This window comes from Ictalurus furcatus, chromosome 9 (assembly GCF_023375685.1).
Source record: "Ictalurus furcatus strain D&B chromosome 9, Billie_1.0, whole genome shotgun sequence".
Lineage (NCBI taxonomy): Eukaryota > Metazoa > Chordata > Actinopteri > Siluriformes > Ictaluridae > Ictalurus > Ictalurus furcatus.
In genome coordinates this window covers 21,593,598-21,619,162 of record NC_071263.1, presented here as the reverse complement: position 1 = coordinate 21,619,162, position 25,565 = coordinate 21,593,598, and the positions used below count along the sequence as shown (strand labels likewise).

Below are 25,565 nucleotides of genomic sequence, written 5' to 3'. Positions count from 1 at the left end.
CCACAGTAGCCTCAGATTCCCTTTATTGGCTGACTAGAGTAGAACCTGATGTAGTCTTCTGCTGTTGTAGCCAAACTACCTCAAAGCTTAAAGTGCTGTGCATTCTGAGATGCTTTTCTGCCCACCACAGTGGTAAATAGTGGTTATTTGAGTTATCAAAGCCTTCCTGTCAGCTTGAAAGATTCTGACTATTCTCCTATGACCTCTGTCCTCAATTTCTGCTCAGAGAACTTGGATGTTTTTTTGTACCTTTTTTGGACCATTCTGTGTAAATTCTGGAGACTGTTGTGCGTGAAAATCCCAGGGGATCAGCAGTTTCTGGAATACTCAAAGCAGCCCCTTTGGCACAAACAACTATGCCGCATTCAAAGTCACTTTGTGCTGCCACATAATTGACCGGTTCGTCCTGATAATTCCTCTGTGCAAAAATATGATAATAGTATAAAAAAAATGATAAAAACATGTTAATATGATAAAATGTTTCAAACAAATACAATTAAATTAACACGGTGTAACTGGTTTAGTTTCCGTGGATGAAATGTTCATGAATAAACATTTAAACCAGTTATAAGCAATACATCACAGAGTTGTGCACATGTCGTATTTGAATGATTTTATAACAAGCCATCACTACTGAAATCTGCTACATAGGATTAGTACAATATGTGTGTGTATATATATATATATATATATATATATATATATATATATATATATATATATATATATATATATATATATATAAAAGTAATATATAATCAGCCATATAATTGTGATGATTATATCAACTATGGTTTCAACTTTGCTTAAGTCTAATTATCATTGTTGAGCTGAATGTTTAGCCTTTAAAATAATACCATGTAATACCATGATAATGCCCATGGTTTTGAAATGGGCACATATGGGTGTGATGGTCAAATGTCCACAAACATTTGGCCATATTATACTTTTCTACAGTTCTAAACATGTCTCAGACTGTAAAATATCTAATAGATAACAATTTTTCAGTCTTGATTCACATCAGGATATGATATTATTGTGTAACTTTATGAAGTAATATAATGTTTTAATAGTTAAGATTAGTATGATTATCTTGTTAAAAAAATAAATCAAGGATTTTGCCATTGATGGGACTAGTGATTTGATAACAAGCTTGTCAAAGAGAAAAGCCTTGTAAATCTTTGTACTTTTGTAACACTTTAACTTTAAGTACCGAACAAAGGGGAACAATATAACACAAATAGTTAAATGAGTGGCCAGAGATACAAATATAGCTTATCCTTTAAGGTAGATAATACTGAATAGAAGGTTGAGTTTGTGAAATGTGATCTTAAGCCCGTAATTATTAACTGAGGTAGTAGTAGGTAGGGCAGTGGTTACTACAGTATTGTAGAGTGTCAGTAAAAAGTACATCACTTGGAAAGGCCATTCCCTAATACATGTACAAGAGTCATGGACAACACACCTAGGAAACTTCAGCTAAAATCAGAGGTGGGACTGATAGGAGGAGTGTCCCTAATTGCAGGGGTCATGATCGGCTCAGGGATCTTCATGTCCCCGCAGACTGTGCTGCAGAACATCGGTAGTCCTGGAGCTAGCTTGGTGGTCTGGGCCGGATGTGGCATTTTGTCAATGCTAGCAACACTGAGCTTTGCCGAGCTGGGAACCGTGATCCGTGAATCTGGAGGTGAATACATCTACATACTACGCACTTCTGGCAACCTGATGGCCTTTATTTTTGCTTTCACATCCCTCTTGGTTGTGGGGCCAAGCAGCATGTGTGGACTGGCGCTGAGCTTTGCCCAGAATGCTGTTGCACCATTTTATTATAACTGTGTGCCTCCAACACTGTTAGTGAAGGCTGTAGCTGCTTGTAGCCTCTTCATCTTGACCATAGTGAACTGCCTGAATGTGCGCTCTTCCATGGCTATCACCATTGTCCTCACGGCAGCTAAATTCCTTGCACTGCTGGTTATTTCCATTGGTGGTGTTGTTTTGCTTATTCAAGGAAACACTGGTAATCTTCAAAATGCATTTGAGGGGACCAACTACAACGTTGGTGTTATTGGACTGTCTGTCTATCAGTGTCTATGGGCCTACGATGGCTGGTGCACTCTGAATTCAGTCACTGAAGAGCTCAAGCGTCCTGAGGTAATTATCACATCCTATACAGATGAATGACAAATTAAAGAAAAAAAATGACTGAATATTTTTTACTTTTTGCATTTTGCTGGCATGGTTAGAGCCCACTTCTCCCCTTCAAGGGGAGCATCACTGCAAATCAGTATGAAGATATTCTGACCTTTATCCTATGATGAAACATTTCTATCCTGATGGCAGTATTCTGTTCCACGATGAGAATCTCACAAGCCTAGTTAATGCCTCGTCATAAAGAGTCAAATTTCAAATATAGCCATCTAAATGAAAAGATTCTGTATAGTAGTGTCCAGCAAATTGTATTATTTAGACTGTTCTAACACACCTGAAACAGTGCTTTTCAAGCAAGAAAATACTCAAAAGATATGGGCCAGTGGTACTCCAGGATTAGTGTTGGAAACTATTGCTGTATGTATCTGAATCTCACTGATGACTAACAAAGAGCATTATAGGCTAGAAAGTACATATTTTCCATCACAGAAAATAAACCTCAGACAGAATTATCCTCTCTTGTGTTAATACAGCCTAATGAGACAGATTAAAGCACAGTTGAAACCATAATTGATACAATCTTCACAATTACAGTGAGGGGGAATTAAGCATTCAGACACTTTTTTATTTTTTATTTAAAGTGCACCTATTATGGTTTGTCAAATATTACCTTTCATGTAGTGTGTTATAGAGCTGTTTGTGAGTGTAAAAAGTCTGTAAAGTTTCAAAAATCAAAGCGCACGGGAAACAGAGTTATTGACTCCCAAAAGAAGGAAGTGATTCTGAACAGCTGAAACGAGTCGTTAGTAATTCCAGACTTACTTCCTGTACTAACCTACGTAGGTTTGTAACAAAAAGCCCCGCCTCTGGTCTTCATCAGCTGTTCATGATCAGAGGGAGCTGAAACTCGTTATGGTAGTGGGCGTTTCCTTTTTGAAACACACTGACAGCGGTAGACCAATCACAACAGACTGGGACATCTGACCAATCAGAGCAGAGTATGCTCTCTGAAAGGAGGAGTGTAGAATGAATCCTTTAGACCGGATCATTGAACAAGTTGTTTGTGACACTGGGGGAAAAAGGTAATGCTGCAATTTAAATTATGAGCACATTAAAGTTTTTTTTTTGAGCTTGGATGCATATAAATCTATTGTATGAGACCTTTAAAACTAAATTATGCACGTTTCAAGACCATAATAGGTACACTTTAATATACTTCCACTGGGCGCATGGTGGCTTAATGGTTAGCATGTTTGCCTCACACTGCCAGGGTTGGGGGTTCAATTTCCGCTACTGCCATGTGTGCGGAGTTTGCATGTGCTCCCCGTGCTACGTGGGTTTCCTCCGGGTACTCCGGTTTACTCCCCAAGTCCAAAGACATGCACAGTAGGCTGTGTCCAACGTGTCCATAGTGTGTGAATGTGTATGCGATTGTGCCCCGCGATGGATTGGCACGCTGTCCAGGGTATACCCTGCCTTGTGCCCGATAGTCCCTGGGATAGGCTCCAGGTTCCCCGCGACCCTGAAAGATAAGTGGAATAGAAAATGGATGGATGGAATATACTTCCAGTGCATGTATTAAATTTAAATTTACACACATAATGTCTTTTGACTTTGTACTTAGATATGAATAAATATGAATAAAAATTATGTATGTATTCATAAACAAATATATGTAAAAAAAAAAATAGGTAGGGAATACCAAAATAAATACTTTATTGCAAAGCCATGGTTGGCAATTACAGCGTCAAGATATCTAAGGTAAGAAGTAAATGGATTCTTGTACCACTGTGGTTCAGTTTTGGCCCATTCCTCTTGGCAAATGGTCTTCAATTCCCAAGGTCAATAGGGTCCCAAATATGGACTCACAATGTCAAAGTCAAGAGACTGACTAGGCCATGAAAGCACATCCACCTTCATTTTTAGAAAATAGATGTTAGTTATTTTGGCTGTTTGTTTGGCATCGATGCCTTGCTGAAATGTCTATCCATTCCTCTAATATTTAGTCCTCTTGGATAGGATGCTCTGGCCCATGACTGTTCTCACGGCCTCACTACTCACTACTTCATTACTAGGCTTTTCCTCCTCTACTTTGTGCAGAATTCAGAAACTATGCCAGAGAGCTTTACTTGTGGCCTCAACATGATCAGCAACACTTTTGTTTCCACCGACTGGTTTACTGAGTGTCAAAACACACTGGCAGCTTCTTGAGCAAGTGGATCTGCTGTCACAAATGGGTGGCAAAATTGACCACGCCCCCACGTATGCTCTGACTCTGTAACATTTGCTACAAAAATGGCAGCAGGGACAACATTCATTAACATGCAACTAAATGTGTCTCATAAATATTTAAATGTCTTTTGTGATCTTATGAAAAACCTGAAGAACAGTATAATGCAAGTATTCACTGTTTCACATTATTATTACAGTACTGTGCAAAAGTTTTAGGCACATGCAAAGAAATGCTGTAGAGCAAAGATGCCTTCAAAATAATTAAATAAAATGTTTCTACATTAAAAAAAATACAGTAAAGAGCAGTTAACGGTAAATGCAGTAAATGAAACAAAGTCAATATTTGGTGTAATAAAAAAAAAATTGTAGTCTCTGGTAGTATTAGTGCAGTTTTATAAGGAAACAAGCTATAAGGTTTATTGAGCATCTTGCAGAACCCGCCACGGCTCTTCTGGAGACTTTGGCTGTCTCATTTGCTTCTTATTTTTGCAGCAAATCCCAGCAGCCTTCATTATGTTTTTTGTCTGAAAAGTGTCTCTTACGTAATACGCTGCTTTATTTAATGACATACAAACATTTTTCTGTAACATTTAATTTTGTACTAGAAAACTAATGTTTGGGAATCTAAAATATATTTTGAACTGACTTGATAATGTAAAAGTAATAAAATAAAATAAAAAATCTATAACAAAGTTTGCACTAAAAAAAAGTAAGGTGTCTAAAACAGTACTGTATGTCTACCAGGTTTAATCATTGTTTGATGTTTTTATTACTTTTTTTAATCTTGATTCATGTTAGGTTGTTAGTTAGATGTTACTGTGTAACCTTATAAGGTAAAGTAAGGTTTTAATAGAGAGTGAAGTATGATTATCTTGTCAAAAATAAATAAAACAAGGATTTTATCAATCATACAATGAAATGTTCGATAACTAGCGCTTGTCAACCAGAAGATACTGGTACTTTTATAACACTTTAACTTTAAATACTGATCAAAGGGGAAAATACAACACAAAATGTTAAATGAGTGACCAGAGATAAAAACATAGCTTCTCTTATGCAGTATGTAATAATGAATAGAGGGTTGAGTTTAAATGTAGCCTTAAGCCTGTAATTATTAACTGACTGGCTCTCAGCTTTGCTCAGGCCACTGTTGCACCCTTCTCTGAAGACTGTGAACCTCCAACCCTCTTCCGTAGCTGTCAACAAAATCCTCATGGCAGCTAAATTCCTTGCACTGGCAGTGATTTCCATTCTTGCTGTAGTGTTGCTTATTCAAGGAAACACCAGTAATCTTCAGAATGCATTTGAGAGGAACAACCATTAAAATCTTAAGCATCCTGAGGTAACGATCATATGCTATACAGATGAATGACATATTAAAGAAAAAATAGGTGGATTACTTATATTGTGAAGGCTTTTTGCTGGCATGAATTGGGTGTACTTGTCCCTTTAGAGCAGGGGCAAACTCATTCTGTGTGGGATACATCAGCATTTTTGTGAGCCCTTGAAGAGCCATAATCTAGTCATTTAAAAAAAAAAAAAAAAAAAAATATATATATATATATATATATATATATATATATATATATATATATATATATATATATATATATATTGTCCTATCAATGAACACCAAAAACTATAAGCGTTGAAAAGCACAAATCTAAGAAAAAGAAATGCTAGCACAAACTCTTCAACTGTAGGCAGTCTTAGCTGAATTAGTTTTAAAAGGGGTGATTTTCTTTTCAATTTTTGGTTTCAGATTTCCTGGCTAAAAATCTTTGTGTCCCTTTAAATTAATTTCTCGGTTAATTTGTACTTCCCATTGTACGTTGATGAGTTATATTTCTCCTCTGCTAAATGCCAGGGATGGCATATAACATCTGGATGTGTGCATATGCACATATATTGCATATTTCAACAAAGTCACATAGTGCTGTATAACTCTTTTTCCTTGATGCCTGCGCTCATGTCTGAAAATTCGAACACAATCTTGAGATGTCTGCGTAGCAATTTTTGACTATTGTCAGAGAGTCTCACAGTGAGTGTTCTTTCCTTTCTTATATTACAAGCATTATTTTAAATGCTGCAAAGCAGCATAGCACCTGCTAGCCTTCAGTTGTTTATATCCATAGTATGCTGTACTGCTTTTCACTTAGCAATCAGTGTTTCTATATTATGGATATTCAATTCTAGCAGACTCCAGCAAATTTAATTCTCTCTCTGTTCTGTTGCCAACCTTGCCCACACTACATGAATATTATTTACCATATAGTTTCACTGAGTTGCTTCGCACTTTGTTTGTAAGCATGCTGGTATACTTCACCTCGGATAGTTTCTGATAAACTGCACAATTCCCTGAACAAAACAGTACCTCTCATTTTTCCTGCCAGAGTTATTCTCCTAATATTAATACTCCTGAAGACTGTTCCACTCTTTGGTTAGTTCTGCTAATTTCCTGGTTAATGCAGCTAATGTAACTACAGCAATAATAAAATCATTTTGTATTGAGAAGTCAGAATGATTATGAGCTGCTTTGATTTTCATTTCAATTTATGGTTACAAATTTTCAGACTAAGCATGCTTGTGCTCATGCAGACTCTGAATCTCTTGGAAAACAGTGATGGGCTATCTGCCCAATGCCATCTTAAGGACACTGGGTCTAACTCAGACATGTCCTGTATTGACTAATGACAGTGCTGACACATGTGCTTGCTGGCATCGTTTAATCCTGGCTCAGAGCTGAATCTGACTCTGGCTCATCAGTCTAAACAGCCTGTTGCTTGTAAATGTCCAGTTCCAGTGACAACACATAAGCAAGAAGCCTAGAAAGCATTCTGAGTCTTTGAACATTGAACTTCACCATTCTTGATAGGCCCCCAGTTCACCAATGCCCAGGCTCCATGGTGTGTCTTCCAGCTAATATTATGCATTTTGTACAGGTTGGCCTTGGACATATGCCTGCTGTTGATGTTTTTTGTTGCATTACTGGTGGTTTTACTGGATGAAGCGCTACATCCAGATGTGTGCAGTACTGAGTACAGCTGCACTGATGACTCTATGGTGTAAACTTATGATATTGCATCAGGTATGGCATGAACTGGCATCTGGGCCAGTATATGTGAATACGCTCTACAAACTTTATATTCAACTTCAGGTCTGTTTGGTACAATCCATTCCGACCAAAAATGTGCTGTTCAGACCTGCAGAACCTACCTGCCTGCTGGAAGTAAAGGGCATTTTTTTTTTATCAGAAGTCAGATTGGGAGCTGTTTTCCACAAGAGAGATCAACACCATTGATGCTTCCCTCACATGATGAGCTGTCTCGTGCCAGAGGGGTACCGAGGGCAGGTGGCCTCCTGGTTTAAGGTGCATCAACCAGCCTGAATTGAGAGCTGAGACGACATTGTGCTGGTCAACATACATCCAGGGAAGTTTTTCTACAATATTGTGGTAGCCCAGATCTGTGAGAAGTTTATCCAGGCACATGTAGACACATGTAGACATCACATGTACGCACAGGTAGACAGCCCTCTGGCATAGGATGCTCTAGCCCATGGATAGCCTCATCACCTGATATATGACTTTCCTCCTTTACTGCTGATTTTTCCCACTTGGCAGGATGCAGCAACTAGGCCAAAAAATTTACTTCTGGGATTAAGATGGGTAGCAAGACCTTTTTTGCACTGCTACTTTCCATGGATTATGGTTTGATTCCAACACGGTGTAGACACTGAATGTATGCACTGTCTTGACAGTGTATCCACCACACCACTGTACAGCCCTGGCATTTGAATTGCTCTCAGTGTGGTTAGATCCACCTGAGGACATTTTGCACAAGAGGCCAGTAATAATTCCACCTATTAAATGTAAGTGAGTGATTTGTGTACCAGGTATGTCTGTGAGATACTTCACTTTTAAAGAAGTCCATTATTAGAAAGGGCTTTACTTTAATAAGTGCTGATAATTACCAACTCATTGTGACAATTATCATAAAGTCAGTCTGGATTTCAATTTGATACCTACTAGTTTGATCACAAAAGAGCCAGTGCTGACTTTAGATTGCTGAATGGATAAACTAGCTATATGATGACATCTTATAGACCAGTATGTCATTACAAGATATTGGCATGACAGTTATTCCTTGTTTGCTACCTACCATGTCATATGAAAACCTCATTTTGTCCTGAAATTATAATTACATGCTACATGTATAAAAATTTGGCCCTTAAGTTTAATGGAAATGTGGCTTTTCTAAAGACAGCACTTGATTACATTTGAAGTTTAGCAAGACTGTAAGGAGTAAGTGTGTTTTTAAAAGTTTTTAGATAACAGATCCTGCAAACCTTCAAGGTTAAATGCCAGCCTCAATCCATGAGATTAAAGTTAAAGCAATAGAAAGCCTACAGACTGGAACCGACGAGAATGCTGAGAAGAACAGCAGCAAACATATTTCAAAGATTAAGCTAACAAAAAAATTATTTTATGTGTTATCTTAAAAAAAATTAAGAACAGTGCAATGCAAGTATTTATTATTATGTGATTCACTGAATTTTTTAGTTAAATATCTAGATAGATTTTTAACCCTGCTCATTGTTACATTATTTGCTCAGTCTTGATCAGGCTTAAATGTTACTCTGAAGCTCGTAACCTTATGAAGTAAAATAGGGTTTTAATAGTTTGACTACTATGGATACCTTGTAAAAACGAAATCCTTTTGATGCTGATAAAATAATTAGAAACAAGAGCTTGTCAAACAGAAAAGACATGTGTAAACATCCCTAATTTTATAACACTTGTGACCTAAGGAGGAAAATATTACACAAGATGTTAAATGAGTGGCTTGACATAAACACAGCTTCTCTTACTCTGTAGGTAATACTGAATAGAGGGTTAAGTTTAAATGCGGCCTCAATCCTGTAATTATTAACTGACTTAATTGCAGGTGGGGCATAGTGCACATATCACCCTGCAGTGTCTGTGCAAAGTATATGCACTGGAAATCCATTTGTTAATACACATATAGACATGGATAGCACATCTAAGAAACTTCAGCTAAAGTCAGAGGTGGGACTGATAGGAGGAGTGTCTCTCATTGCCGGGGTCATGATCGGCTCAGGGATCTTCATGTCCCCGCAGACTGTACTGATAAACATCGGGAGTCCTGGGGCTAGCTTGGTGATATGGGCCTGCTGTGGACTGTTGGCAATGCTCGCATCACTGAGTTACGCTGAGCTAGGAACAGTAATCCGTGAATCTGGAGGTGAATACATCTATATAATACGCACTTCTGGCAACCTGATGGCTTTTATTTTTGCCTTCACCTCTGTGCTGGTTGTGAGACCAACCAGTATGACAGGACTGGCTCTCAGCTTTGCCCAGAACGCTGTTGCACCCTTCTATGAAAGCTGTGCACCTCCGGATGTGGTGGTGAAGTCTGTAGCTGCTGCTGGCCTCTTAATCTTAGTCATAGTGAACTGCCTGAATGTACGCTTTTCCATAGCTGTCACCACAATCCTCATGGCAGTTAAATTCCTTACACTGCTGGTTATTTCCATCTGTGGTGTGGTGTTGCTTATTCAAGGAAACACCAGTAATCTTCAAAATGCATTTGAGGGGACCAACCAAAGCATTGGTGTGATTGGAATGGCTTTCTATCAGTGTCTGTGGTCCTACGATGGCTGGAACAACCTGAACTCTGTGACTGAAGAGCTTAAGTGTCCTCAGGTAATTGTTATCTTGATAAAGAATGATAAAGAAACATGACGAGATAGATAACAGCAGTAACAGCAGTCTTGCTGCATGTAATCCAAATGATGAAACAATGCAAAATAAGAAAAGGTGACTAACAGTGGTGCAGATGTAAATCATGTTTTACCATTTAAGAGTGTGACAGATGATCTATTACCACATTCTGGTGTGGAACTGTGATTCTCAGGTCAAAAATGGGCAATTCTGTCTACAAAGCCTTCTACATGTCTGCATATCAGTGAAATATACAGTAGTTTGAATTCCCTTTATGTTTCTCAGCATTCATTATTCCATTGTCCCTGAGCACTTCCCTACCATTTTGATTGTAATGTCCATGATAAAGCCCCTTCTGTGTCTCACAGAATCCAGCAGACAGATTTCATTGTGCTTTTCATTGTGGTTTTGGGGTGGCTGTGGCTCAGAGGGTAGAGCAGGTTGTCCACTAATTGTAGAGTTGGTGGGTTGATTCCTGGCCCACGTGTCTTCATATGCTGAAGTGTCCTTGGGCAAGACACTGAACCCCAAGTTTCTCCTGATGGCAGGCTAACACCTTGCATGGCAGCTCTGCTTCCATTGGTGTGAATGGGTGAATGAGAAACAGTGTAAAGCACTTTGTAGAACCGCTAGAGACTCTGGTCTTTCACAGGATGGTCTAATCTAAACTTTGTGACTGAAAAGTTGAAAAATCCAGAGATGAGATCTGAGCTATTTTGTGTTGAGGATCTGTTTTTACAGAATACTTAATTTTTACAAATATGCATTTATCTACAGCAAAATGTTATTCTATCATGATTTAAGGAAGCAGAAACTTATTTGAAGGGTATCTGGAAGTCAGTTAGTGATTATTATTTCGGTAAAAGATGTACTGGATTCTAAATTATGTATATCCATATGTGAAAGGTAAATCTCCTCCGGGCATTAATTATTGCCATCCCGATGGTAACACTCCTCTACTTGCTGGTCAATATCAGTTATCTGGCTGCCATGACTCCAAGAGAGATGATGGTATCCAATGCTGTGGCAGTTACTTGGGGGTAAGTTGTTTTTTTTTTTCTCTGCACATAGAAAAATGGCATGGCACACTGAGTAGGTTGCTGGTCAGTGATTGAGCAGCATTTTGTCTCTGAAAACAGCAATAAGGTCCTGGGCAGTTGGGGCTGGGTGATGTCTACTGCAGCAGCACTGTCATCCTTAGGCTCTCTGAATGGATCGTTCTTCAGTGGAGGACGAGTTTGCTTTGTAGCTGCCCGAGAGGGTCATATGGTAAGGACAAGAGAAAAAATATTATTTTACCTTCATCCTTTTAACTACAGCAGCCTGTTTTTCAGGTAACACACTCAATGTTAAATTTTGGAAAGTCTGTTAAGACAGTTCTCACTCTCACTCTTTAGAATGTTGTCAAGAAGCCAAGTCTACTGCAGTATTTAGGTTAGTTTCTGAGGCAATGACTACATTTACATGCACATCAAATTCCATTTAAGGTCTATATTTGGGTTGCAGCCATATTCAGAATACGATGTTTATATGTGTACAGGCATCTGAATATTCCTGTATACAAGGTTGTTGTAAGTATGCCTGAGTTGCCATTCCTAAATACCTAGGCTACAACTAAGCATCTCTTAACACCCAAAATTCCTTGCGGACTGAGCATACACATATATCTCCTTTCAGTGGATTTTCTGAATAAGGTATTCACGTGTAACAAATTTCCAATTGAAACAGGTGTATTCCAGGGGTGGGAATCAGAATTTGGGGAATCAGAATATTGTCTTAATCTGAATCGGGCGATCGGACTGCGGCGTTTACACGACTTAATGCTAATTAGAATATTGCCAAATTCCCATTAATGTCAGAATATTGATGTGCATGTAAACGTAGTCAATGTTTCTGGTTTTCATTCATTCATTTTCAGTAACCGCTTATACTGGTCAGGGTCATGATGGATGGATAGATAATGGATCCTATCCCAGGAACACTGGGCATGAGGTGGAAATACACCCTGGATGGGATGCCACTCTATCAAAGGGCACCATGCACAAACACATCCACATTTACATTCACATCCACATCCACTCATTCACACCTATGAACAATTTACAGTAGCCAGTTCACCTACCGGTATGTTCGTTGGGAGAACATTTAAAACAGTAATCCAAGCTCAGGATGAAACCCTGGAACTGTGAAGAGGCAATGCTACATGAGACACTACCATGCCATTTTTTAAAAACTAGATTCTCATGTATTATTTTAGTTTATGAAAATGTTGTTGTATAGTATTAGTTTGTTGAATAAATGCGCAGACCCAAAAAAATGTAAACCACTGTTATATATATATATTGTTGCTCTTTCAGCCTAACATCCTGGCCATGGCCCATGTGCGCCGCCTCACTCCCTCTCCAGCTCTTATCTTCACCACCATCATCTCCCTCATTGTGCTCATTCCTGGAGATTTTCAGGGCATAGTCAACTTCTTCAGGTCTGGATGACATGTAACCTGCACCTTCACTGGCAATACAAGCTTAATACATAATTATCATTCACGCATTATTCACGCAGTGTGAGCATGGAGTGTTTTGAATGGTGTGATGTTTTTACAACCTTTTCGTCCAATCACGTTATAAGTTAAAGTGTACGCATACAACATTATTGCTGTTATGTAAAGTAAATAATGTGATAGGAGCTATCTCTGCATGATAGGAGTTATTATAAATATTGTATTGTAAATACCAATACAGCAATATAAAAACACTCGGCTAAGCTTCATGCCTTTGAAGCATCTGCACTATGAATATTTAGTTAATTTGGGTTTTGTATATGAAGACAATTTTTTTAATGCACGAAAATATCTTTGTACTGTATCTCTAAATCAATTTCATTTGATAATCAGCTTTACAGCCTGGTTCTTCTATGGAGTTACGATATCAGGGTTACTCTACATAAAAATAAAATTTCCTGAACTTCCTCGAGCATACACGGTGAGAGAGCTTCACATGATTGTTACACTATTACGGATGTGAAAATAAGGAAGATACTTTGTCTGCTAATTAAATCGTGAAAGAATACATACACATTCTGCACCACGACACAAGCTTAAACTTACCAAAGAAAAAAGCTACTCTTTCTCTTTATTTCTTTAAGCCTTTGCTATTCTATTTGTATATGATCTTCTCAGGTACCCATTTTTATCCCTATCCTGGTGCTGCTGGCAGCTGTGTTCCTGGTTCTAGCACCCATCATTGACAATCCTCAGCTTGAGTACCTGTATGTCACCCTCTTCATCCTAAGTGGAGCTTTGATTTATATTCCATTCATTCACTTTAAACTGTGTCCAGGCCTGCTGGACAAACTCACAGTGGTCCTGCAGCTCTTCCTGGAGGTAGCACCAGCTGACAAAAATGTATAAAACAGCATGTCAGACTGTGAGGCAAAGCATTTTGGCCTCTTGGTCAATTTTTGGCCCTTAATGTTCCCAAATCAATGTTTCACCAAGTTCATCAGTCAGTTACAGCTTACACTGTTTAAGTTTTTATCAATTATAAATTTTGGCTGTGTCTTTAAAAGCATTGCATCACAAAGATTGCTATTAAATGATAGAGCAAGCATCACACTAGATACTCATTGTACTGTATTAAGATAATCTTTATTATACTTTTGAGGAAATATGCTTACATTCCTATGTTATTAGGAATTCCTATGTTGGTGGGGTTTTTTTTTCTCCAAACAAATAAACAGGTGGAAACTGTATGATTTGTGTTATTACATGAGATCACTGAAATGTAATTAAGTAAATTCACCAGATCCGTTTATGTACTAAGTCCTTGATTGGATGGTCATTAATGTTCCCATAACAATGTTTCACAAAATTCAAAGCGGAGTGTTTATATTTCTTAGCATTCATCATTTTTGGTTGAGTTTTCCAAAAGGCTAGGTCTAGTATTTCTAAATACACATAGATGGCCAGATATTAGGTTTTCAGATGTTTGTTAGTTTTTAAGAATTAAGATAATATCAAAATATTATCAGATTCTTTTTCTGGCAAGAAATGTGATACAGTAAGGCCTTTAAACGAGTAAAATAAACTTAATGAAAAAAAAATAAATTTAACTTTACCAATCAAATGTGTATTTACAACATTTTACAATGCCCTTAAATTACATAACTGCCCTTAAATAATGATGGTTTAAATTTATGTCAAATTACAGTACTGGAGCTCAACTCCAATTCACATGAAACAAAAGTGAGAGAGCTCAATTCCCTTAAGCTCCCTCCCACAAGTTAACCACTGCTAGTAACTACACAGATAAATTAACATAATTTTCAAGGTTGTCCTAAAACTTCTGCTCCGTAAACCAAGCATTCTTAAATGTTAATATTTAATCAGAAACCTGTTGTACTTAGTATCTTATTACCCATGATTCACATATTTTCTTGGACTGCAAGATGTATAGCTCATTTTCAATCACACCCGGCACCATGACAAGCAGCGAGCACAAAGGGCTGAAGCTGAAGCGGGAGGTAGGGTTAATTAGTGCCGTATCTCTGGTCGCAGGCACTATGATAGGATCGGGGATATTTATGTCCCCTCAGTTTGTGATGGCCAATGTTGGAAGCCCCGGAGCAAGCTTGATCATCTGGGCTGTGTGTGGCCTGGTGACTCTATGTGCTGCGCTCACTTATGCAGAGCTTGGTACCATCTTCAGAGAATCCGGAGGAGATTTCATCTACATCCTGAAAATCTATGGACCCTTACCTGCATTCTTTGTGGCATTCACATTAATAATCGTGCGGAAGCCAGCATCTATTGTGGCTATAGCCTTGAGTTTTGCTCAGTATGCCGTGGCTCCTTTTTATCCAGGCTGCATGCCACCTATGTTGGTTGTAAAATGTATAGCAGTGGTGTGCATTTTGGTGGTGGCTACCATAAATATGCTGAATGTTCGCTTTGCCATGGCCATTCAGGTTATCTTCCTGGTGGCTAAAATGGTGGGACTGATGGTGATCGTTATTGGTGGAATAGTTACCATGGCCCAAAATGGCATGGGAAGCCTTGGGAATCCAGACATTGTCTTTAAGGATACAACTTTGGGGCTCAGTCCCATTGGAATGGCTATGTATCAGGGACTCTGGTCTTTCTCAGGATGGTCTAATTTAATCGTTGTGCTTGAAGAGGTGAAAAATCCAGAGGTAAGTTGCATGAGATTTTGTGTTGATATGATATACTTGACACACTTGACAAAGTAGATCTTTAATGTCTCAAATGGTTCAAATGGTATATTTAGTTGGTAAATATGCACCCTTCCACAACAAAGTGTCAAGATATTCTCTAGTGGAAACAGAAATCTATTTCTGCATGAATGATTTTTTTTTTTGTAAATTTTTAAGAGTTGTAAATACTAGAAAAAATTATTTGTACTGAATTTAACATTGTATCCATTTGTGAAAGGTAAATCTACCCCGGGCATTAATGATTGCCCTTCCAATGGTTACCATCCTCTACTTGCTGGTCAATATCAGTTATCTGGCCATCATGACTCCTAGAGAGATGATGATGTCCAGTGCTGTAGCAGTTACTTGGGGGTATGTCATCACAGTTTGCACTCACAGAACATAATGCATGTAACACGACAGCACAAAATTCATGCATGTATGATATAAAAAAAAAATGATCCACTGAAGATCACCATCTTCTCTTTGGTAACAGCAATAAGGTGCTGGGAAAATGGGGCTGGTTGATGTCTATTGCAGCAGCATTATCTTCCTTTGGCACACTGAATGGATCATTCTTCGGTGGGGGACGAATTGCCTTTGTAGCTGCCCGGGAAGGTCACATGGTAAGTACTTATAAAAACTTTAATGTTTAACGTATACCTTTTAAAACTAAACTAAGACCCTCTTATTTATATTTGTATCAAGAACACTTTAAAAGTCTGTCCTAAAATGTTATATCCTAAAATGTCTTTCTTTGGTGAATTCTTTATGTTTTGTTGCTCTTTCAGCCTAGCATCCTGTCCATGGCCCATGTGCGACGTCTCACTCCCTTTCCAGCTCTCATCTTTACCACCATTATCGCCTTCATTGTGCTCATTCCTGGAGATTTCCGGGGCATAATCAACTTCTTCAGGTATGGATAACAATAATTCAATACATTTCTTATTATGTCCACTTAAAGGGTACCAAATGTATTATACGCCTTATAATATACCCAGAATGCTTAATAGTGCTTCTGAATAATAAAATTAATTTAGTGTGCAATAAATGTGCAACAAATATAAGCATACAACAGTACTGCTGTTGTGTATATCATGTGACTGATGAGGAACACATGACAGAATTGATTATATGAGCTGTCTGTCCAAAATAAGAGTTGTTATTGTACATGTGAGAAATACAGCAATATCAAATCATTTGGCTGAACTCCACATCTTTGAAATATCAACAATATAAATATGCATTTAATTTAGATTATGCATGTAATGTGATGTAATTAGTTTTATTGCATCAACCTATTCTTCCTCTAATTCCACTCCATTTGACCTTCAGCTTCACATCCTGGATCTTTTACGGACTTACGATATCAGCACTACTCTATCTCAAAATGAAAAAGTCGGATCTTCCTCGTGTCTACAAGGTGGGAGATATTCACATGCCCAAAGCTCCCTTGAACTGTGGCCTAATATATTTTCTTTTTATTCCTATATGAGGAGGTGAAAATAATAATAAAGATACAATGTACAACATACTATAGTGCAATGTTTCTACAAAACAATGGCTACAAAATTATCAGCAGCTGTACAATTAATACTCTGTGATGCCTTCCCTGTAGAAAATAACAGCACTGAGTCTTTTCCTGTACTGTCTATGTCACAAATTCCTCCCGTCAGTGTGGCTTCTGTTTACATTGTCATGTTCCTTTATATTGACTTGAGTCTTGTCTCTGCCCCATCCTATCATTGGTGTTTTCCCAAGTGTGTTCTAAATTCATTGCTTGATTAGTTTGTCTATTTATTCCCTCCTGTGTCTTTGTCTCATCACAAAATCATATAATTAATATATGTATCTAAGCTATGTTCACCTACATTTCCTTGTTTTGCATTTCTATTTAGTTTTGTGTATTGACCTTGCTTGTATTCTCATTTCTGATTTCTTTTTTTAAAAAATTCTGAGAGCGGATTTTCTTCCCAATTTTGGTCTAGCCAATTCCCACCCAGTAACTAGATCTCCCTTATCACAGGACACCTACCAACCTTACTTGTAACAGCTTGTTCTTATGAAAGTGAAATGTTTTTGTACACATTATGGAAATTTAGTAAATTTAAGAACATTTTTGTAAAATTGTAATTAACTGATTTTTATGTTGGAATTTCTTTGGGGTTTTTTCCCCATGGTAATGGATTACAAATGGAATTTTTTTTTTTTTTTTTTTTTTTTTTACATGCATTCAACCTCATATTTGCATGCCAGTGAAACATGACATCTTTAATGCTCCTAGGAACTGAGGACAATTTGTATTTTGTCAACATTTATTCAAAATCTTCTTTAGGGTGGTCAACAATTTCGGTGTAAATTCAATTTGTATGCATGTTAAGAAGATCTTTAAGCCATTGTGTTTTTATATGATCTTCTCAGGTACCCATTTTTATCCCTATCCTGGTGATGCTGGCAGCTGTGTTCCTGGTTCTAGCACCCATTGTTGACAAACCTCAGCTTGGGTACCTGTATGTTACTCTCTTCATCCTAAGTGGAGCTTCGATTTATATTCCATTCATTCACTTCAAACTGTGTCCACACCTGCTGGACAAACTCACAGTGGTCATGCAGCTCTTCCTGGAGGTAGCACCAGCTGACAAAAATGTATAAAACACCACATCAGACTGGGAGGCAGAGCTTTTTAGCCTCTTGCTCTGGTCAATATTGTGCCCTTAAAATTTTTTTCATCATTTTATTACCAGTGTATTATGCATGGTGAGCATTTAGAGTCTGTCTTAATTGTAGAAGAAGTAATAAATGTGTGCATGTTTGCTTTTATTATTATTTTTTTAAATCATGCAGTCTTGACTTATAGTGCAAGTAGAAACCTTATTGCTTTCTAGTCTACATAAACATTTTTGCCAGATATAATTTTAATTTCATGATAAACATATACATTTGTACTTCTATAAATATACTTTACAGTATATTATAGTAAATACGGTGCATATACAGTAAATACTTAGTAAATATTTAAATAAATTTACTAAATATACTTTAGAAACAGTTAACTTTTTTAACCTTTTATTAACCTTTTATCTAATTATGTATTAGAAAATAATAAAATATTATTAAATGAATATTTAGTGCTCTGATCCTTAATTCATTTCCTTGTGTTAGTACAGAATTACAGTCAGGAAGAAGTAGGGAAGTAGGAATAAAGTCTCAATAGACAATATTGTACATTGCTAATAAATTAATATAAATCAAAATGCTAGTTGCCTAGTTACTGCTTTTCTATCAGGTAATTTGTCATGTCTATGATTGCAAAACATTTTGCAAATCTAGTATAAACTATAGTTGTAATATCATTTTCCTATGTATTTTGTATTCGCTGTCTGATTCACATATACAGTGGCCACCACACTAAAATTCTTTTTTCATGACAAAAAATAAGCAGAAGTATTCATGTGGTGCAGTGAACTGACATCAAAACCTTCAAAGGACAAAAGAGTAAATATATTTCGCTATAATTTGGACAAAATCTCCTTGAAAGTCCCTATAAAACGTATCCACTTTATAGAGCACCCAATGCAAAGCTGTTAGTTTCTGAACTAACAATACAAATTGTGTGACTAAAATTTTGTGATTACAGTTAGCTGATCTAACTGTTACATTATAAACTTATAGTACATAAACTATTACTACACTTCATTCAGTCAATCTGTGCATTGCTTGGCAATTGCAAAGCTCTATCCTGCTGTGGCTTCTTTGAGAACTATTTTATTTGATGGAGCAAAAATAAACAAAATATTTAGTCATACTGTATCTGAAATATCTGTAATTCAATATGAATTTCTTGTTAACATTGCATGCAACATCACACTCGCAATTGTGCTGTTTTACTGAATATCAGCATGGCTGTGAATTAGGCACAAGACCACCTTTAACAGCATTCTAATATTTTAGCACTCTTGCTTGTGCGATATAGCTTATTTATAGTACTGGAGCACAGCTCCACATGCCATTCACATGAACCAAAGGCGAGAGAACTGCTTCCTACACAGATAAAATCCTTGAAACATAATTTTCAAGGCTGTCGTAGGACTTCTGCACAGTACCGAACACCACACTGTCATAAATGTTAATATTTAATCAGAAATACTTTGCACTTAGTATCATGATTGACATATTTTCATAAACTGCAAGATGTATAGCTCATTTTCACTCACACCCAGGAAGCACCATGACAAGCAGCGAGCACAAAGGGCTGAAGCTGAAGCGGGAGGTAGGGTTAATTAGTGCCGTATCTCTGGTCGCAGGCACTATGATAGGATCGGGGATATTTATGTCCCCTCAGTTTGTGATGGCCAATGTTGGAAGCCCCGGAGCAAGCTTGATCATCTGGGCTGTGTGTGGCCTGGTGACTCTATGTGCTGCGCTCACTTATGCAGAGCTTGGTACCATCTTCAGAGAATCCGGAGGAGAGTTCATATATGTCCTGAGAATCTTCGGACCCTTACCTGCATTCTTTGTGGCATACACGTTTACAATCGTGGTGAAGCCAGCAGGTATTTCGGCTGTAGCCTTGAGTTTTGCTCAGTATGCCGTGGCTCCTTTTTATCCAGGCTGCATGCCACCTACGTTGGTGGTGAAATGTATAGCAGTGGCATGCATTTTCGTGGTGGCTACCGTAAATATGCTGAATATTCGCTTTGCCATGGCCATTCAGGTTATCTTCCTGGTGGCCAAAGTTGTGGGTCTGATGGTGATCATTATTGGTGGAATAGTTGCCATTGCCCAAAATGGCCTAGAAAACCTTGAAAATCCAGACATTGCCTTTAAGGGTACAACTTTGGAAATCAGTACCATTGGAATGGCTCTGTATCAGGGACTCTGGTCTTTCGCAGGATGGTACAATTTAAACTTTGTGCTTGAGGAGGTGAAAAAACCAGAGGTAAGTTGTGTGAGATTTTGTGTTGTTATAATATACCTAGTTGACATAGTATATTTTATACTGTATATTTTCTCTATCTTTTCAAATCTCTATTTGATATAGTATACTCAGTCGGCCTTGCTGTTTTTTTTTCCTACTGCCCGACTAGTTGGTATCTCCCCACAGGAGTGACGAGTCTATACAAATCCGACCAGATAGTGGGATTACAAATCAATTCAGTATACAGGTGTTAAAGTGTAAAGGCAATTTGATATTAAGTGTTGAAAGGGTGTTGACCAAAGATATGCTCCAGAGGAAATAGAAATCCAAGTTGGTGGGACATCTAGAACTGCATGAATGATTATTTTGTAAATATCAACAAATAACTGTACTTAATTTTACATTATATCCATTTGTGAAAGGTAAATCTACCCCGGGCATTAATGATTGCCATCCCAATGGTTACCATCCTCTACTTGCTGGTCAATATCAGTTATCTGGCCGTCATGACTCCTAGAGAGATGATGATGTCCAGTGCTGTAGCAGTTACTTGGGGGTATGTCATCACAGTTTGCACTCACAGAACATAATGCATGTAACACTTCTGGAACAGCATGAAATTCATGTATAAAAAATGACCCACTGAAGATCACCATCTTTTCTCTGAGAACAGCAATAAGGTGCTGGGCAGCTGGGGATGGGTGATGTCTATTGCAGCAGCATTATCTTCCTTTGGAACACTGAATGGAGCACTCTTCAGTGGAGTACGAATTTGCTTTGTAGCTGCCCGAGAGGGTCACATGGTAAGTTAAAAGTAGATTAAACCTTTAGTATACATTTTTAAAAATACACTAAGAATATTATTATTATTATTATTATTATTATTATTAATAATAATAATAGTAGTAGTAGTAGTAGTAGTAGTAGTATTTTAGTATAGATGCTATGTATCTTTTCCTCTTAATGACCTTCTGATTTGAACTTGTGCATCAAGTACACCTCAAATGTCTGACCTAAGATGTTACATCATATGATGTTTCTTCCTTCATGTTTTGCTGCTCTTTCAGCCTAGCATCCTGTCCATGGCCCATGTGCGACGTCTCACGCCCTCTCCAGCTCTCATCTTTACCACCATTATCGCTTTCATTGTGCTCATTCCTGGAGACTTCCAGGGAATAATCAACTTCTTCAGGTATGGATAACAAGAAACATTTGCAGCTTTACTGACAGTACAAGCATAATACATTTATTATTATGTCCACTTAAAGGGCACAAAATGTAATATGTGTCATATAATATACGCAGATCAAAATGTTTATTGCCTCTTAAAAGATATTAATTTAGTGAGCAATAATTTTTTTACTATTAATTATAACCATACAACAGTATGTTGTGTAAATGATATGACTGATCTTGATATGATGTAAAAAAAGATGATGATAAGAGCTGTCTGTCCATGATAAGAGTTGTTTTGAATGTGATAATACAGTGATATCAAGCAATTTGGCTAAACTCCATACCCTTGAAACAGCAACAATACAAACAGTTTTTATTTTAGTCTATACATTTAATGATCAGTTTTATTTATCACCCGTTCCTTTAATTCCACTCTGACCTTCAGCTTTACATCCTGGTTGTTCTATGGAGTTACGATATCTGGACTACTCTATCTCAAAATCAAAAGGTCCAATCTTTCACGTGTATATAAGGTGAGAGAGATGAAAAATACTTTCATTCTTATATAAGATGGATGTATATTAAAGACAATGTATATTAAAGACGATTATTATCAATAAAGGTATGAGAATACTTGCATTCACATTTACACTCATAACTGCTTTATAAAGGAACATCTATACATCTCCTCATTCATGCAATTATTCAATCAGCCAATCATGTGGCAGTAGCACAATGCCTAAAATTATGCAGATACAGGTGCAGAGCTTCAGTTAATGTTCACATCAGGCATGAGAATGGGGGGGGTGTTCTTAGGCACTTAGATTGTGGCATGCTTGCTGGTGCCAGACAGGCTGCTTTTAGTGTTTAAGAAACTGCTTCTCATCTGGGATTTACCAGCACGACAAACACTAGAGTTTACACAGGATGGTGCAAAAACATTCAGTGAGCAGCAGTTCTGTGGATGGAAATGTCTCGTTGATGACAGAGGTCAGAGGAGAATGGCCAGACTGGTTTGAGCTGACAGGAAGGCTATAGCAACTCTTCACAACCGTGGTGATCAGAAAAGCATCTGAGAACACATAACACGTTGAACCTTAAGGACAATGGGCTACAACAGCAGAAGATGGGCTCCACGCCTGTCAGCCAAGAACGCCCCGAAACTGGACAGTAGAAGATAGGAAAAAGACTAGCCAATGTTTTTCCACTATTCAACTGTCCAGTTTTGATGAACCTGTACCCACTGTAGTCTCAGATTGCTGTTCTTGGATGACCGGTGTGGAACCTGATGTGGGCTTCTGCTATTTTATCCCACCTGCTTCAAGGTTTGGTATGCTGTGCATTCTGAGATGCTTTTCTGCTCTCCATGGTTGTAAAGGGCGGTTATTTGTGCTTCTATCTACCATGAACAACCATGACATGGTCACAATCACTGAGATCACATTCTTTCCTCATTCTGATGTTTGATGTGAAGATTAACTAAAGCTCTTGACCTATATCTGCATGCATTTATGCATTGTGATGCTGAAACATGATTGGTTAATTGGATAATTGTATGAATGAGCAGGATTATAGGTGCTCCTATTAAAGTGGCAGGTGAGTGTGTGTCCTTTAATATATCTACATAGGCTTTGGCTGCTGCACTTACAGTACGTCTGTCTCTGCAAATCTCTGACAGCCTCAGTTGTGTATTCATCTGAAAAGTGGTCTATTTCTTAATATCTTCCTTTCTTCAACCACATACAAAAAATACTCCATAACAATTTTTTAAAATAAATTTGTGGCTATCCATAGTTTGCTGTTTTCCACTGATACTATAATGTAAAAGAGATAACAAATGTTTGAGATAATTTTATACAATACTTAATGGAGACCTTAGACTTTATCCAATATTGCTAAATGTCATGAAAGCAAGTAAAAACAAACATGTAAAAAATATAACGAGTACATTAAGTATCAGTTATTTTCAACCATTTTCTTATGGTCCTAATTGTGTTTAAGGTTTTCTAACCACATGTATTTATATATCATTACTTGATTTGTGCAGGTCAACAACTGTCACTTTTGTATCGAATTTTTTTTTTTTTTTTGGTGTTTCTCATGTAAATGGATGACAAAGGGAATTTTACACATGTGCAACCTCATTTTATATATATATATATATATATATATATATATATATATATATATATATATATATATATATATATGAAAATAGGATATGGCTAAAAGCAACAACAGAGTTCCTGCGGGACTGAGAGCAAACATAAAATAATTTTTTTTTTTCAAGAATGACAATATATTTGACTTTGTATAAAATATTCATTTGTGGTTTCAATAATTTTGCCACATATATTTTGAGAGTAAACAATATTATTTAAAAACAGTAATTCTGTGAATGATATTTTGTTAGAACAAAGGTAAATAGTTTCTCCTAATGTCTGAGTGAAAGTGTTATTGTGTATAATGTTCATGAAGAAAAAGCAGAAGAAAAATGAATGAAAGAATAATGTCTGTGTATGGTTTTCTCAGGTACCCATTTTTATCCCTATTCTGGTGCTGCTGGCGGCTGTGTTCCTGGTTCTAGCACCCATCATTGACAATCCTCAGCTCGAGTACCTATATGTGACCCTCTTCATCCTAAGTGGTGTTTTAATTTATTTTCCGTTCATTCACTTCAAACTGTTTCCAGGCGTGTTGGACAAACTCACAGTGTTCCTGCAGCTCTTCCTGGAGGTGGCGCCAGCTGACAAAAATGTATAAAACATTGACACCAGACCGAGAGGCAGAGCTTTTCAGCCTCTTGCTCTGGTCGGCATTGGGCCTTTATAACTATTTGTAATATTTCTATTGCCACTGTATTCTGAATGCTGAGGATTTACAGTTTGTCTTAGAACTTGGGCATTTTGTGAGTTTATAAAATCAATAACATGCTGTATTTATATACCACTAGAAATAGGCGTAAAAGAACATTTCTAATTGAATTTCTTTACTTTTATATAGAATATATACATTTCTGTTTGTAAATTATATAATTTGTCATTTTTCCATGTAGACAGAAAATAAATAAAGCATTGATAAGCAAAGAGAAAACAGATTCATATAATTTTAAGTAGGCTACTTACTTACTCAAAATGCCAGTGTTTCCAATCAACAGCTGCAAGATCACATGTCAAAATAATCATACCAAAATCACCTCAGACCAAGACAAGAAAGAAGCCTTTAAAAGCAGTACATTCACTACCCTCTTTTCTATGAAGCCCTGCAGGATTCCAATGAAACACACAAGAATAAAACTCAGGTTTGTTACATTTATAATTTTTCTTTCAAAAACAACTTGATAGAGCCCAGATTACATTTTACATTTCATTTACTATTATCAGCTAATATACTTCCTCGCCAGTAAAGGGTTATTATGACTTTGAAGTAATCTAGCTATACATTACGTCTGTGTTGACAAGCTTATAATGACAAAGAACATTTGTTATGTCATTGCCACCTTTGTTATGACAACAAGACTCTTTGAAACTCCAACACATGTCCTACAAGCGCATTCAAAAGCCGTCACCGCCACAGGGCGCAGTCAATAGCCGTCACCGCCACAGGGCGCAGTCCATTCATTGTCCACCGCGTCAACGCTAAGATGGACATCTATTTGGTCTAACATCTCGCGATATTTCTAATGCTCGACGGGAATTTGCGTTGCTGGAGAAACAAAAGCAGCCAAAAAAAGAAGCTCCCTCTGTTTTTTTCCAGCTTTTTTCTTGGGTCGCTTATACGCACACACACACACGCACACACACACAGGGCCGTAGCTAGGGAGTTCTAGCTACATAAAGTTGTTGTTGTGGGCCCCACCGTCCTCCACCCATATCATATACGGTATAAGATACTGTATGGGCATGGAGGCCCACATCTACGGTGCCAGGTAACCTAATTGGGATTTCTTTCAAAATAACAAAACAGAACACAACACAAATACAAACTAATAAAATAATAACAAAAGACAAGAAATAAATAAAATAATTAAATTAAATAAAAGAACCAAATGTAGCAGCAATGTAATAAAAACGTCACTTAAATTACTCATTGTCTTAATTTTTGATGAAGATAATATGCTACTCCATAACATAT

General features: G+C 37.3%; 3 protein-coding genes and 1 long non-coding RNA gene across 5 annotated transcripts; 3 read left to right on the top strand and 1 right to left on the bottom strand.

Moving 5' to 3' along the window:
* Window positions 1–1,143: 1,143 nt before the first annotated feature.
* LOC128612569 (b(0,+)-type amino acid transporter 1) lies at window positions 1,144–13,876 on the top strand. 2 transcript variants are annotated; one of them, XM_053632867.1, is made up of 6 exons: window positions 1,144–2,151; window positions 11,033–11,166; window positions 11,266–11,395; window positions 12,484–12,608; window positions 13,020–13,107; window positions 13,305–13,876. In XM_053632867.1, exons 1-6 carry the CDS (start codon window positions 1,453–1,455, stop codon window positions 13,533–13,535), a joined length of 1,407 nt encoding a protein of 468 aa, XP_053488842.1. In that variant the 5' UTR covers window positions 1,144–1,452; the 3' UTR covers window positions 13,536–13,876. The 2 variants fall into 2 exon arrangements, with proteins under 2 accessions (XP_053488842.1, XP_053488841.1); XM_053632866.1 differs by lacking the exon at window positions 1,144–2,151 and adding an exon at window positions 9,229–10,108.
* A 107-nt stretch (window positions 13,877–13,983) lies between these two features.
* On the top strand, window positions 13,984–18,248 carry LOC128612565 (b(0,+)-type amino acid transporter 1-like). The gene is made up of 6 exons (XM_053632863.1): window positions 13,984–15,316; window positions 15,576–15,709; window positions 15,834–15,963; window positions 16,129–16,253; window positions 16,673–16,760; window positions 17,759–18,248. The coding sequence occupies exons 1-6, from the start codon at window positions 14,573–14,575 to the stop codon at window positions 17,987–17,989; spliced, it is 1,452 nt and encodes a 483-aa protein (XP_053488838.1). The 5' UTR covers window positions 13,984–14,572; the 3' UTR covers window positions 17,990–18,248.
* A 1,087-nt stretch (window positions 18,249–19,335) lies between these two features.
* LOC128612566 (b(0,+)-type amino acid transporter 1) lies at window positions 19,336–25,223 on the top strand. Its single transcript, XM_053632864.1, has 6 exons — window positions 19,336–20,276; window positions 20,678–20,811; window positions 20,929–21,058; window positions 21,323–21,447; window positions 21,877–21,964; window positions 23,964–25,223. Exons 1-6 carry the CDS (start codon window positions 19,566–19,568, stop codon window positions 24,192–24,194), a joined length of 1,419 nt encoding a protein of 472 aa, XP_053488839.1. The 5' UTR covers window positions 19,336–19,565; the 3' UTR covers window positions 24,195–25,223.
* LOC128612568 (uncharacterized) lies at window positions 20,125–21,372 on the bottom strand. The gene is made up of 4 exons (XR_008386759.1): window positions 21,269–21,372; window positions 20,899–21,038; window positions 20,384–20,768; window positions 20,125–20,252 (listed from the first exon to the last, which is right to left on the bottom strand). It is a non-coding gene; the product is annotated as an uncharacterized LOC128612568 (long non-coding RNA).
* Window positions 25,224–25,565: the final 342 nt, after the last annotated feature.

Coding starts and splice junctions, on each gene's coding strand:
- LOC128612569 (XM_053632867.1), top strand. CDS start 1,453: ATGGACAACACACCTAGGAAACTTCAGCTAAAATCAGAGGTGGGACTG. Junction 2,152..11,032: donor AAGAGCTCAAGCGTCCTGAG/GTAATTATCACA, acceptor CATATGTGAAAG/GTAAATCTCCTCCGGGCATT. Junction 13,108..13,304: donor AACTTCCTCGAGCATACACG/GTGAGAGAGCTT, acceptor TGATCTTCTCAG/GTACCCATTTTTATCCCTAT.
- LOC128612565 (XM_053632863.1), top strand. CDS start 14,573: ATGTATAGCTCATTTTCAATCACACCCGGCACCATGACAAGCAGCGAG. Junction 15,964..16,128: donor CTGCCCGGGAAGGTCACATG/GTAAGTACTTAT, acceptor TTGCTCTTTCAG/CCTAGCATCCTGTCCATGGC. Junction 16,761..17,758: donor ATCTTCCTCGTGTCTACAAG/GTGGGAGATATT, acceptor TGATCTTCTCAG/GTACCCATTTTTATCCCTAT.
- LOC128612566 (XM_053632864.1), top strand. CDS start 19,566: ATGACAAGCAGCGAGCACAAAGGGCTGAAGCTGAAGCGGGAGGTAGGG. Junction 20,812..20,928: donor GCTGTAGCAGTTACTTGGGG/GTATGTCATCAC, acceptor CTCTGAGAACAG/CAATAAGGTGCTGGGCAGCT. Junction 21,448..21,876: donor GGAATAATCAACTTCTTCAG/GTATGGATAACA, acceptor TCTGACCTTCAG/CTTTACATCCTGGTTGTTCT.